A 12,798-nucleotide genomic window follows, 5' to 3' on the forward strand; every position below is an offset into this window, starting at 1 on the left:
TATATATATATGAATTCCCATCTAAAACTTGAAGGAGAAATTTCTGCTGGTATCATGTGCTTTCAGGTGTAAATTTTTAAGCTACTGCTTGTTTGTACTGTTGAACTCAGGACCTTGTGCTTGCCAGGCAGGCGCTTACGCCTCTGAGCTATATCCCCAGCCCTACAGCTCTTGAATTGGGAGTATGTATATTGTATTGAGTGAATCTTAGTTATGTGTATTTGGAAGAAAACTGATAGGTAATCTTTAAGTGCATGATAAAAATGATTTAAATGATCCTAGGGAAAAGAGTTCATATCCATTTTATTTTGGTTTTATTATTAGAATATGTAAAGCCAGAGATGGAAATAGTCATTATTCCAGAGAAGTAATAAGAAACAGAAACTGATGATTGAAAGAGATAATGATTTAGAGTCAAACTCCAGTTTACATCAAGTCATGCCCTAGTTCTTGTCCTATTCACTAGAACCTCTGTCTCTCTGTTTCTGTCTATAACTCTCTATCTCTGTCTCTCTTTCTCTCATAATTAGATTTCTATCACTTATAATGACAATCCTGAGCAGCATCTGTAGATTGCTCCAGCATCCTCAGCCACTAACCAGATACCTGTCTCATCCAAGACTGAGTTGTTGTTATTATTCTCTAAATCCAGGGGATCTTAAAAGATGGTCTTGTTTGTTTTATTTGTTTTGGTTCTAGTTTGATCCAGCCTAAAGGAAGAGGAAAGAACATTTTAAAAATTCTTATAATTGCGACTTTATAGGGAATTTGGTTATGTAGGACAAATAGTTACTACTTTCTAGGACCAAGTGACAAAGTAGAGATCCTGTCTGCTACTCAGTTCTCTAGCTGGTTGTAGCAGTTGTAATTTGTGACTTCCTTCTTCCTATAGTATTTCAAATCTTCTGTGTCTAACATTTATCAGTTTGCTAAAGGTCTTTGCCTTCATGAAAATTCTCCATTTTCAAAAATTTTAAGTCCTTGACTATTAATCTAAAGTTAGGCAGAAATATAGGAATGACCATAGTTTTTACCCTTAGGAGCTCTCTGACACTCCCCATACTTCCTTAGACATTTATTTTGTATCAATAAGGCATTTTATCCTAGATAACAAGCATAATTCATGATAGCTAATGCTTGATTTCCCATTTATCCTGTCTGCCTACAGGCATGAGAAATCTAAACTGACTAGGCAACTAGCTCTGCTTCCCAGTCAAGAGCACAAATACTGTGTTTTTCTTATATTCTTCAATATTATGTAAACTACACAATAATGAATATAGCTCAAACTGCAACTACCAAGAGAGGCTTCCTCTTCATAGTCTTTTTGAGTTGTATTCAAGGATAGCAATCATAACATAACAATCTAATTTAAAGAGCCTTCTATAAAGACTTTTTAACATTAAAATGATACATCCAACTTTAAAAATATTTTTAAGCTAGATAATCCCCAACTCATGACTAGTTACTGAGACCTGAATGTAATAGCTGTTACTTGCTGAAGAAAATGTGACTCTGTATTTATGTTAGTTTATGTTTCCTGTGAAAGAACTTAGAAGATAAGGACTTCTGTATTTTCCATTTTTTCAGTCAAGTGGTCATAGGTGTCTGTCTTGAAGACATACAAATTTTTATGTTGAAAACTTGGGAAAATAAAAAGATCCAGATTGTATTACAAAGAAATTAACAGACGCCATGTAAATGTTTTCACTCAGTAGAGTGAAAGCAAATTCTGTAGTGTATATACTTTGGATATCATAGTCTTCGAGGTGAAGACTAAATTAGGAATAATTACACAGTTTGGACAAGTACCAAGTGTGTAATACTTTTAATATATATTATAAATATAGTTCCAAACATTCCTATGTTTTATATAAATCTATAAGAATGCTGTATGAAGATATAGGAGTTGAATTGAAATAGAGTTCATTGTTCACCAATAATTACGTGTCATTTGAAATACAGTGATGAATTCTTACTTTAACATTGATTCTTACAGTTATATGTGAGACTTTTCTGAGAGATATGTAAACCAAAATGTTATATATGAAAAATGCTATTAAATAATACACTTATTTATTAATTTTCATCTCCATTGTGCTCAGAGTATTATAGGACATATACTGACTAAAACAAGAAATAACTTTAGGTCTTCAAGTATATAATCTTCAAATTTCTTTTTAGGTTTTCTTTAGGAACTGTCTATATAACCCTGAGTGGAAGCATTTGATGTGTTACCACTTTCATTGTTCTGAACTGTTTATATCTCAGCAGGAATAATGGCATGAATAATTTGACTGCTGAAATGTGAAATCAGAGTGAACACTTGTCAAGGTTTTTTCAGCAAAATTAAATGTTGCTAATTTAAAGTGAGTCTGAGTAATACTTTTTTGCATATTATATATTCCATGATTTAAATTTAGATCATTTGATATACATTTTTACAATTGGCTCATTTCTGGATCATTAAACCCCATTATCAAATAATATTTATTAAGCTTCTGCTTACGGATTCAGAATGACTTCTATAAAATAGCAGTTAAGAAAGGAGCATATATCTTTTCCTTTAAAAAATAATACATAGTCCTTCTGCCAAAAACTTTCATATGTATGATGAGCACAAGTATACTATTTCTATATTATTCACAATCATTTGACTCTTTTCTATCAGCCAGTTCTAATTCTAAAACTCTATATGAAATTTTTAAATTACCTTTGAATCATTAACAAACACACTGAGAAACAAATCTATTGCCCACTAAAATTTTATAATACATCTTAGGTCAACTGCTTTTAGATTTCTTTAGTGTAAAGAAGATGTAGAAATGAAAGTTAGAAATTATCATTTAAATACAAGAAATGTATGCTAATATTACAGAAGAATTGATTGTTGAAAAGGAGGGGAATGAGGTAGAAACTAGAAGAAAAAAATAACAAGAATAGCCAGAGAGATTACATAGGCATAAACTGCTATTCAGAATACCAATAAGAGTTTAGTTATCAAAAAGTACACTACTGTAGTTAATACTTTTGTTGCTAAGTGTGTTTATTCCCCATACTGTATAATATTTCTTTTTCACCTTATTGGTGAGGTCACCATATGGTATACCAACAAAATAAATTTTGTGACACTAATTCAGTTTTGTTCATTTTGGACTGTGAAATGTGATATCAATGATTAAGACTAATAACTATATGTATATATGCTACATCTCGTATCTAGTAATATTTATTCTATTCTCTATTAAGAGGAAACAAAATTTAAATATATATTTTCCTAATGAATTCAGAATACTAAAAGTTAATTATTTACAGATTCCTTTTCTAGTCTCTTAGAGAAAACTAGGGAATATTTCTCAAATTGATTATTTGAATACTTAATGTACTCATGATAAATTTATAATGAGCTATCACTCTTTAATTACGAAGACAAAGTTAACTTTATCTGTCAGTCAGATGTTACATATCCTCATTTTTTAATATATTTTCAAGTGCTCCAACAGGCTTATTTTTTTCATTATAAACTTATCCTCTAAAATAAGTTGTAATCTGTTTTCTGTTTTTCTTTTTGACATTCACTGCCTGTCACATCAAAGATGTCTGTCAGAATCTTCTTCCTGAAAAAGGAAAAGAGTAGAAATTGACCTTTGGGTGATGAGTTTATGATGATCACATGAGGAAACTGCTTTGCAGCTTTGTGTACCTGTTTTACTCTATTTAAACATTCTTTGGCATTTCTGATGAGTGTTGAACTTGAATTGTGTATCAGCACAACTCATTGTCTGAAACTATTTCTTCTTAGGTAAACAGGATTATAAAAAAACCAAACCAATTTTGCGGGCAACCAAATTAAAAGCAGAAGCTAAGAAAACAGCAGTAGGCATAAAGGTAGGCCTCTACTTGATAAGTTTGTAATTTGATATGTTTATGTCATTTCATTTTCTAAAACTGGGTTGCATAAATGTTAAGTTTTAAATGCTTTATGACATTTCAAGATCTAAATAGAATGCTAGAGTTGAAGGTTTTGAAAAGAATTTGCTTAATGGAAAATATCCTTTCTCTGCTGAGATTTTGAGGGACCTCAAAATGAAATAGCATTACTTACGAAAGCCAGTTCTACCTAAAGACGTAATTTATTTTTCTAGCGCTACTGCATATATTGTTCAAACATTTCCGTGATGTATATGGCTTTGGTAAGAAATTGTTTCATTTTCAATGAATTTCACCTCTTAGTTGCTTAAGTTATAGTTATAATTACATACACTTAGATCATTAAGGTGTACAATTTTACTTAGTTTCAGTATTGCTGCTGCTCAAATTCTAATGGCATCCCCAAACTTGTCCTTTTAGGAAATCAGTGTTTCTCTACTTAAGAAAGATAAATACAACTGAGATTGACACCAACATATATTAATTCACTGTGCTTGTTCAGTAAACAAAATGATACATTATTACCCATAACATATTTTTGGCAAATATTTAAAATTTAAGTAAACTAAGTAGAAACAGTAATTGGTGGCCTTGTTATAAATCTGTAAAATAAAAATGACCAGTACATATAGTTTATTTAAATATTAAAATGTTAAAAGGAGATTTGTGTTTTTATCTGGCAGATGAAAAATCAATTTTTCTAAGTTATAGCTCACAGCAAATGCCAAGGTATTACTACCAAGCTGTAACAGCTGCTGGCTTGCCAGATGATATATTTGGTTGCCTTCCAGAACTTGCTATTATGATCACAAAACACTACCTTCTTTCTGCCTCCAATTGCTGATTTTGTTCAAGCACTGCCGAGTGACGTGGTGTGTTTTCAAAACACAGTCTCCTCAGTGAGTGTTGTGTGTCAATCGTCAATGACAAAAATTAAATAACCTTTTTGTTTGAAAGACAGATTGATCTTTTGAAGGCTTTTACTTAAGCTCATATGAAGTTTTGTTCATCTTTGAAAATATCTCAATGATACAACAAACCAATGCTTAGGTTTTCTTAAATCTTTCATCCAGTTACTTTCTTATTGTCTCTCATAATAACGACATTTTTTGTCATTGTCCTCTAAGCCAGTTTACCACTTCATTTTGTCTTGCAGAGTGTGGTGGGTTTTTTGTTTGTTTAATGAGCAGTTGTATGTTAGGATTTGAAGAAATACTCCAGTCATTCATTTACATAACATGCTTTGCACACAGCAATCTTTATTTGCCCCTCTATTTTTGTTATGGATGTAATTTGTATAAATAGCTGGGTTCCCAAGATGAAACAAAATTTTCCTTATAGTACAGTTATCTAATTCCTTTTTTAAAATGGAGAATTAACCTTTTATGACAGTTCTTTTCTTATAATTCCTTTACAATTTAAGCTTTATACAGAAAAGTTTCTTCTATCAGAACATAGCTCCTTTTTAATAAGATAGCACATCATTTTGATTTGTAAGCTTGTGGGGGAAAAAGACCTTGACTTTAAATATTGTTTACTTTGCTTGAAAATTTATGTGAAGAGCCCATTAGGATGATATGAAACTTTTTAGAATCAGAACCGTGAGGTGTTTTACATTTCAAATCTGGCATACTAATTGGTTTGCCCTGTCAAACTTTGATTGCCTTGTCATTTTGGCATAGGACTTTAAATAACGAAGTTTCTTTCAGCAATTGCCATTTAATGCTTTTTAATTTCCCCAGTGAGTGATTTTATCCATATTGATAATGTCAGAGAAGCAACTAAGGACTAATGAACATCAAATATATTAGACTCTTATCTAGTTGATACAGAATGACCATAATATTGTACAACTTTATCACTTTACTTCTTGTTCTTTTGAATGAATCATAGTTATGCTCATCAAGTAATTTAAATGTACAGACACTGTGAACAGGTGCGTGGTATAGGAAAATAGCACTGAGGACCAATGCTGAACATATGATGAGGAAGTCTGGGATCACATCCCTTTGTGACCGTCACTGTTGCCATGTTATCCCTAATGTCTAAGGTGCCACATTTTTTAAATGGAGATTATTCCATTTATCTTGTGTTGTCAGGAAACAAAAATGATACATAAAAACAGTGAGATTCAAATTTATTACATAGAAGTCATTATAAATTGTTAACTGCTCAAGAAAACATTTGTTATAATTTGTAATGTATAAATCAGATTTCCCTCAAGTATTTGTCAATGACTTTCAGTTGCTTCAATTACTTTTGCATTTTTGTTCCTGTTTTGTATTAAAAAATGTTCTCAGATTTTTATAGGGATATTTTCATGGACATTAGTTTGGTAAAGTTTTAAAAGCATTGTATAATTTTAAAATGCTTTGCTTAGAGAGCATATCAATACTTTCCAATTCATTATGTATTTAAATATTATTATAAGTATTGCAATATAGTAGAATCTATGGAATGAAAAATAAGACATGATTGTCTCAGAAGAACTTATACAAGAAATAACTTTCAGTTTTAATTACCCTACTAAATCAGTAATACAATTGAAAAACTACAAGTTAGAGAAATGAACAATTTATATAATAGGATTCCCAAAGTCTTCCAGTGCTTTTTAAAATGTGTATTTAGTAATAGAAGATGTTTCAGGGTAAAAGTAAGCAATTCCACTGTTAGATATGAATAGATTATAATAAATACAAAATTAATTTCTACTTGAGAAGTTGTGTTATTTCTTGTATCTTATAAATATGTCATAATTTATGAGATACTAATGTAATCAGTGTCACCTAAGAAATATTTACATAGCTAAATTTTCTCTCTAGTTGCTGTTAAATTAGAATCTTTTGTAAGAAGTGCTACATGACTCAACTGTTGAAGAACACCAATACTGGTATTTCCCCATATTCAAAAGGAATAGGGTATAGACTTGATAAGTTATTTTTAAAAGGTCCATTTGAAAGCATAACAAAAGAAATAAGTATCTAAAATTGAGTTTTCTTACATAAGTTAAGAATTCAGTGTTAATCAAATCCTGCCAACAACCACTTGGTATATGTAGCTTAAAATGTTATGTTTGTTCTTTTGTGGTTATTTCTAACTTAATGCTAACATTGGCCCACAGGCAGGATTGTCATAAATGCCTACAGGTGTCTAACTCATGCTTAGTGTCCTCAGATCCTGAAAGAATTATTTTCAAAGTGTACCACTGTTTGAATACTCCAAGCATTCAGCCCCCACAATGCTTGTCTTCTCACCAAAATAGAGATGTCTATTTGTTACACCTCTCCATTTGGGGCTCACAGTTGTATATTATAAACTGACACAAGTGGGTTATGGACACTTGAAAATTGTGCTCTGTGAATATTTTCTTTTCTCCAGCCTTAAAATTATTTTTTCATGCTTCTGATATTCTGGAAACATACGCGAAACAAAATACAGATTTGCTTTAAGGACAAGAAACTGAAAAGCACCAATTAAAGTTGATCATCAATAAGACAAGCAGCATGGCCTCCAGTCAAGGATAAAAACTTTCTTTTTTGCACTAGGATTGGGTGAATGGTGACTGTTGTTGATCAGTTTTGTTGTCCACTATACAGAACAGATGGAGTTTGCAGTTGTGTGTCACTTGTTTATTACATCCTCTTAAAATTAGTAGCTGTGTAACCAGATGGGTCTGGGAGCACAGCTGTGGATATAAGAAAATAAATGAAACCTGTCTGATGCTGCCATGCCCTTTCGAGATACCAAAGTGTTCAGTTGTAACAAAGAAAAATTCACTTTCTTTTGACGTTATATTGATATATTAGATTTTAAAAATCAGATCTTACAAAATGGTTGATACTGAGCTTTTCAACCCCATAGCTCTTATTAACACTTATTTTGAAAGTTTAGTTAGCTATATAATTGAATTGCAGAGTTATAGAGTTTGTATAAAATATGTATGTGTCATTTCAATGTTTAGGTAAAAATTTGATGTTGAGCATGAACTAAGTTTATTTTAATGTTTTTAAAGTTTATTAAGTGGCATTTGTTGAATTATTTATTTTACAATCTTATGAAATGTAAAACATACTCATGTGATTGCAAATGAATTGCTTTCCATAAAGCAATGCCAGGTAAGTGATGTGATACACAAACGAAAACCAGAGTAAAACACTAGGTCCATTAGGGTGCTGAACTGGCACTTGGTGCTTTTCTTCTATTTATCAAAATACGTTAATATTGAGAAATTTTATGCATTTATACATATATATATATATCACAAATACATAGACTTTTGAGAGATAATATAATTATATCATAATCTGTGTGGTAAAAGTTTTAGTCATTTTTGTATAGTTGCTTAATATAATCAATATTTAATTACTGAATGAGATATCCAGTACCATCCTACACAGAGGTGATAAATTTTACTATATTATGTAGCCTGAGCTGAACACTCATTTTCTCTCCTCTATGTATAAGCGATAGATTCAGGATTTAAAGATTAAAGCTTGAACAAAGTCATATTAAATGAGGAGGTATACACTGACAGAACCTAAAACTGGTTATATATAATAACGTTTCTTCTCATTTGAAATGAAATGGTAAGTAATTTTACAAATCTGTATCCAGACACTATCCCTTTATAACAAATGTATGATTGAAGCAAGAAGTCCGATTGAGCATTCCCAAATACAAAACAGATAAACTGCGTGGATCCAAACTAACATTTTGGTATCCAAAGTGAAAGTATATTAAAGCAACAAATTTTAGTTTTACTATTAGGAATAAAGCCAAAATTAACTAGAATAAGAATGACAGACCCACTGATATACTTTCGATTGCAGTGGATATTGTCATTGGCAAAGGAAATTTATTTAATGGGAAAAACAAAACAAAAGGAATGGAATTATTTGTTTCAGATTATTCTTGCTGTCTATACTGTAGAACAATGTGGTTCTTTTACCTTATGATATTGATGATAATATCCTGTCTTCCTTCATCAATTTCAAGCCTATTTTTCTTTCTTTCCCAGGAAGTTGGCCTTGTGCTTGCAGCTATATTGGCCCTCCTGCTGGCTTTCTATGCTTTCTTTTATCTCAGACTGTCGGCCGATGCTGACCCTGATCTGGACCCAAATGAAGATTAGCTGGACAGCAATCATTACATGAATGAGTGCTCGTTTCATAAAAGCACCTTTTGGTACCATTACTTTCTGAAGTACTGAAACTACAACATGTTGAACGTCTTATTCTGGTACTTTCAGCTTCCAGAAATGTCTTTTTAAACAATCATATTAGGACATCAAGAAAAGAACAATCTAGTGGTGTTGTGTGATATATGCTATGAGATACTTTTGTAAATCTTCCTGCTTTGACAGGTACCCTATTTTGCATTTAGATAAGATGAATAACTGATCCTAAATTCTTCAGATTTCTTACCAAATTTATGGGCATAACAACTCCTTCGCATACAGATTACTAAATATGGTTTTGTTCTATATCTCTTTCAAATAAAAGTACGGAGCTCAGAAACTCGCGTTCAGAGCTAAGAAGGAACAAAATGTTTTATTTCACAAAGAATCCTCACTTTCTTTCCAGACATATTTTGTATCATTAGTGAGACTATCTGCACATACATCTATGGTAATCTTGTTCCTGCTTTGCCAACTGTTCAGTGCACATGTGCTTCATCAGAAATGGCACCTGGATGACAGAAGCTCAAAGAGTCACATATGTCTCTCACATAGAGCCCCTTTCCTCTTGGGCTGTCTGGACTGGTTTAAATAGAAAGTTCAGTTGATCTCGGTTTTAATTAACTTATTACTATATTAATATAAACTTGGAATTCTATTTTAATTATGTTGTTCTGGCTGCCTGCAGTATCAGTTTGCCCCTCTTGTTAGGGAGCTATGTAGCAATCTGTCATTTAATAGTGCGGTCTTTTTCGTACCACAGAAACAGCAGAAGTCTTACCTACTCACAATCATTTCCTCGAGTCATGCCCTAAATCTGAACAATACAAAATTGCTTTGCAAAAATAACATTTTGTCTCTTAAGAGTTAATCCATTAGAACACTTTAAAACTAGAAAAAATAAATACTTGAAGAAAATATATGTCTCTTATTACTTTCATATATAGTTTTCTGTTTATATAGTTTTCAATGTATTTTTCATTTACTAGAGCAGAATGACTAGGATATTTAATATTTTTATTGGTAATTAAATTTTACTAGATTTTTAGAACACATAGAACTTAGAAATTTGGAAAGTAACTTGCCAAAGAGAATGTTTAACAATTACATTAGATACCTATGCAGAGACAATGGCTAGTTTGAAATATATACACAAAGAAATGTTTTACAATGTATATATTGTATTTATGAAGAAAATTACAAAAGTAAGATTGCTTCCATGCTGACTAAAGGACAAAACATGGGTAAATACTCTAGAAGTTCATAGGGCTTTATAAGCACAATTTTTTGCAAAGGACATTCTTTGGTACTTTTGCAAAAACTTGAATTTGATAGTGTAGTCCAACATTGTAGGATTTTTTTATGCGACATATGTTATTTCATTAGTGTGAAAACAGCCAAAGATCCCAATTTCCTCACAGATTACTTGTGCCAAATGTCTGAGGGCAGAATTTAAGCAATGTTATTTATTGGACTCTTCCTCTTGAACTCACAAACTCAAGAGACAGACCAAGCGTTCGTACACCCCACTCACCATAGTGGACCCATCCAAGTGGCATTTTTAGGAAAGGTTGCAGCATTTTATGCCATGTGGTATGTCTGTTCGCAAAGTGGGAGGCAAGGGACTATCCAAGCTGGCATTTTGGGTATGATGGGCCTTTTGCTTTCCTGAGTGACATGCCACATGTCAAGAAATGCTGCTTTCTTCCACTCCTATCACATGTACGTGAACAATTTTCATTTAGTTATTTCCCTTCCATATGGTGTTAAAAACAGTCATATTAAATAAAGATTACTTCTGGTTTTGAGTGCTAATTTAGGATATACAATAATTGCTTATTAGGTGCCTATCCAAGTGAGCTATTAACAAGAGTTTACAGTGTATAAAATAGGTGACTATACTTTAGGAAATGTTCAAAAACTCATCATTCTGAGAAAAATTTCACCATTCTGGTCTATCATGAAGCTTTCTTTTATGGGAAAATGTTGTTTTGATAATAAACATGAATCTAAACATAGTATAATTATAGCAAATTTGATTACCTAGTTTTATTAATATCCTGAGCCTATATCTAGTCCATTTGTATAACTGATTGATTCCTAATGGCCTCAGAGAACCATAAATCCCAAAGGTTTAAAATTGATTTAAGTAAATAGGCAAAATGAAGCAATACAATATATGTTTATGTACTGTTTTCATGAAATTCAAATTTTGTGAACTCGTATTAACTTGGAAGCAGTCAATCCTGTGAGGCTAAATCCCTGATTAAAAGTCTGGTTTGAATCTTTGAAGACAGAAAGGTGATGTCTTTCTGCTGTTTCAGGGGACTATATTTTTGAATAGGGCATAGGTTTGGCATAGATCTGAGACTGGCACCAGCCAGATATTAGACATAGCTGTTTCCCCTACTGTAGGCAGAAGACAAAACCAGAAAAAATTATGATGTCTTTTCAAAATGTTGGAATCTACTTTTTAATGCACCTGAAAATAAATGTATAACTTAAGAGACATAAAATATAACCCGTGGGATACTGTGAGTGGAGTGTGAACATTTGCTGGTTCTGACTTTGCAGGCAAATCTGGACTAGCGTAAAGAATACATAAATTTGTTTGAAGGGAGAAATTATAAAAATTTGATTTCATCTAATATTTCTTTTGAGACCCATTTTAGTGCAAATACAAAGTTGTTTTAAGAGAACAAAAATAATTCAGGCTTCTCTTCAATTTTTCACAAGGACTGAAGAAATACCCTTACCCTAATCAATGATTATAAAATGCTGAGGATATATTCTTATTCATTTTTGTCATTCCTATAGTGTAGAAATCTGGACATAAATATAATACATGCCTGTTAAAATTAAATGTAATACATTTTAATTCTCTCAGAGTCTAGCAAAATTCTATTTAGTAGAAGAGCAAAGATTGCTTAAATTCAGTAAGTCAAACATAAGCACCAAAATATTGATCAACTCAGCATTTAGCAATTATGGCCATTGGTTGTTGTTTCAGCCTGCTTCTGTCGAAGATTAAAAAAATCGTGTTAAGTTTGTTATGAGCTAGAAATACTGGCTTTTCAAGAAAATCAAGTATGTATGTTTAGTTAAAGACATACTTAACAGCTAAGTTTGACTCCAAAAAACTAAAACTAAATTCTTATTATAACATTTGTATGAATAGTAAAGCACATATTTTTTTTTCAAGATTCTAAATTATACTCAATGATAAGACCATGAAGAGACTACTTCTTGAGAGAAGCTTTAGAAATCAATTTTTAGGAATGAAACATCCAATTCTAAGGCATTTCATCCAAAACATGCTCATTGACCATACACTACCTAAAATAACGTATCTTCTCTCCTTAACAACAATCAGACTTTACACTTACCTGTGACTCCTCTGGGGCGGTGCCTACACTCCTCCCTGAGCAGCGCTGCTTTCTTTATTAGACATGATCCAATGCAGCCTGGATAGAAGGAAGTGTCCTAGCTTGTTTTCCACTGACACCATATCTAGGATCAGTACAACCCTCGGTAAAATTTTCTTTTAAGAGCAGCAGATGAAATAAATACCTACAAAGTCATTCTGACCATTTTGTGCAGGGTAATAGAGGTAAATGTAGAGGGAACTGGGAGAGCCATGTAAAGAACTATACCAATGTGCAAATACGATCGTTAACTCATTTACAACAATT

General features: G+C 31.9%; 1 protein-coding gene across 5 annotated transcripts in view; it reads left to right on the top strand.

The window, feature by feature from the left end:
• Triqk (triple QxxK/R motif containing) overlaps positions 1-9,463 on the top strand; it is a 57,361-nt gene extending 47,898 nt beyond the window's left edge. For all 5 annotated transcript variants that reach the window (XM_023701385.1, XM_023701386.1, XM_023701388.1 and 2 more), the window contains 2 exons: positions 3,803-3,888; positions 8,948-9,463. In XM_023701385.1, coding sequence (XP_023557153.1) covers positions 3,803-3,888; positions 8,948-9,061 — 200 coding nt within the window. In that variant the 3' untranslated portion in view covers positions 9,062-9,463. The remainder of the gene's footprint in view (positions 1-3,802; positions 3,889-8,947) is intronic.
• Positions 9,464-12,798: the final 3,335 nt, after the last annotated feature.

Source organism: Octodon degus, unplaced genomic scaffold (assembly GCF_000260255.1).
Source record: "Octodon degus isolate 3935 unplaced genomic scaffold, OctDeg1.0 scaffold00134, whole genome shotgun sequence".
Taxonomy (NCBI): Eukaryota; Metazoa; Chordata; class Mammalia; order Rodentia; family Octodontidae; genus Octodon; species Octodon degus.